At 42.3% G+C, this 2,536-nt stretch overlaps 1 protein-coding gene across 1 annotated transcript in view; it reads right to left on the bottom strand.

The window, feature by feature from the left end:
* LOC106877147 (CD109 antigen) overlaps positions 1-2,247 on the bottom strand; it is a 4,755-nt gene extending 2,508 nt beyond the window's left edge. Inside the window, exons 1-2 of the mRNA XM_014925952.2 lie at positions 2,083-2,247; positions 300-405 (exon numbers count right to left, since the gene is read on the bottom strand). Of these exons, the coding sequence (XP_014781438.1) occupies positions 300-405; positions 2,083-2,205 (229 nt within the window). The 5' untranslated portion in view covers positions 2,206-2,247. The remainder of the gene's footprint in view (positions 1-299; positions 406-2,082) is intronic.
* Between the last annotated feature and the right edge of the window lie 289 nt (positions 2,248-2,536).

Below are 2,536 nucleotides of genomic sequence, written 5' to 3' on the forward strand. Positions count from 1 at the left end.
GTGCGGGTGGCACATAAAAGACACCATTTCGAGCGTGGCCGTTGCCAGTATCGCCTGACTGGCCTTCGTGCAGGTGACACGTAAAAGCACCTACTACACTCACTGAGTGGTTGGCGTTAGGAAGGGCATCCAGCTGTAGAAACTCTGCCAAATTTAGATGGGAGCCTGGTGTAGCCATCCGGTTTCACCAGTCCTCAGTCAAATCGTCCAACCCATGCTAGCATGGAAAGCGGACGTTAAACGATGATGATGATGATGATGATGAATGAGTTGATTAATGACATGACAATGAGACATACCTGGTTGATAATACAGGACTACTTCAGCAGCTTGGGACTTCATTTTCTCCACCTTAGTTTCAAGTTCCATTTCCACAGTGAAGCAAGTTTCTCTGTCGCTGTGCAACTACAATGTAATAGAAATAGCAATACAGAAGGAACAATGCATGAAAGGAGGTTCAAAAAAACAACACATAGGGGGTCATTGGCCAACACATTTGAAACTAAGGATCACTGGACAATATGAATTAGGAGTCGAGTATGAATATAGGGGTTCAATAGCCACTATATGAAATTAGGGAGTCAACAACCAATATAAATGTAATTAAGGGTCCACAGCCAACGTGTGAAATTAGCAGTCAATCGCCAACACATGAAACTAGGGGTCTTCGTAGCTAACACATATGAAATTAGGGGTTAATGGACTTTTTAGCTCTGGTGTTGTGTTCATAGACATTTGTCCTGCTCCACCTTGTGTGGTAATATATTTGACTTTAAACGAAACTAGCAAGACCTTATCAAGGGACATAACTCTGAATATCTTTATTCTTTTATGCATTTCAACTCAAAGGCTGTGGCCATGCTGGGGCACCACCAATAGCAGGACTAATTTTATAATTGCATATTTAGACTTCGGTACTCTGAAAACAGCTCCACGTGTAAATCTCTAATGATTGATTATGCAACCAGTCATGTGATGTTGAGTCCGGCATTTGGATTGGTGTAATTTTACTTGGGATATGAAGTGCGTATCCAATCACGTCGCACAATAGACCACCAGATGCAGCAAATTAAAAATGTTGGTTTGAGCCAATTTTTGTAAATAAGCAGCAGCAGTTTTTTTTTTTTCCTTTTCGAGCGAGATCGTTGCCAGTGCCCCTGGACTGGCTTGTGCGGGTGGCACATAAAATACACCATTTCGAGCATGGCTGTTGCCAGTATCGCCTGACTGGCCTTCGTGCAGGTGACACGTAAAAGCACCTACTACACTCTCTCAGTGGTTGGCGGTAGGAAGGGCATCCAGCTGTAGAAACTCTGCCAAATTTAGATTGGAGCCTGGTGTTGCCATCCGGTTTCACCAGTCCTCAGTCAAGTCGTCCAACCCATGTTAGCATGGAAAGCGGACGTTAAACGATGATGATGATGATGATGATGATGATCAGAGGGGAGAGTTTGTTTTCAGGAAGCCATGTCACGTTGTTTTCCTTCCTGTTGAAGCATTTCTAACCAATTTCGACTGAGTTTGAACAACCATTACGAATAATTTTCCACTGTCCACATTTCTGCATAATGTATCAGTCTGGTTCATCATCATCATCATCATTCAACATCTGCTTTCCATGCTGGCATGGGTTGGCTGGTTTAACTGAAAACTAGTAAGCCGGGGCGCTACATTGGGTTCCAATCTGATTTGGCACAGTCTATTACAGCTGGGTGCCCTTCCTAATGCCAACCACTCCAAACACAGGTGCCATTGACATAACACCGGCCACGATTACAGTCTCACTTGGCTTGGCAGGTCTACACAAGCACGGTATATTAATTACCAAAGGTCTCAATCTAATTTAGCTGAAGAATAGAGTTACTATTAATTAAAAGCTCATTTTTGGTATTATTTCCATCATTTTATGATGCAACTCATGAGGAGTAAGGATTTGTAGTAAAAGACCCAGAAGCAGGACTTTCTGGCAAAAAACCCTTCAAAGCATTGCCTCTGCATAGACATAGTCTGATGACTGAAATAATTAAAAGATAAAGTGGTAACGAGATATAACTAGCTGACAGTAGAAGGAGGAATACATACAGAGTCCAAATAGACAACAACTTTGTCGTTTTCCACTTCTGACCTCTTTATTAAGGAGTTGCTTGATTGATCCACTGAATTTGCAGTAAATCCAGACAGAGTGTTTATTGAAACTAATACCATTCCAGTATCTTCTTTTCCTGTGTACCTGTAATTGCAAAGAGGCCAGGTTGAAATACAATCATGAAGGGGGTTGAATGTAAAGAAGAAAAAAGAGAGAGAGAGAGAGAGAGAGGCATTTTAAAGTATATGTGATGATTAAGCAAAAACAAGAAAAAATACCAGAGGGACAGGCATCTTCGACTAGCAGGTCATGCTACTGATGAAGAGCAAAGACTCAGAAACCTGTCTCTGGATGCAGGGTTAGCTAAGTGGAGGTGCTTGTCTCCCCCATGTAAACATAAGGACACAGGAAATGTGTCAAGCCCGACAGGAAGTGGTGCAGCTTCCTAGG

The sequence above is a fragment of the Octopus bimaculoides genome, chromosome 30 (assembly GCF_001194135.2).
Source record: "Octopus bimaculoides isolate UCB-OBI-ISO-001 chromosome 30, ASM119413v2, whole genome shotgun sequence".
NCBI classification, from domain to species: domain Eukaryota; kingdom Metazoa; phylum Mollusca; class Cephalopoda; order Octopoda; family Octopodidae; genus Octopus; species Octopus bimaculoides.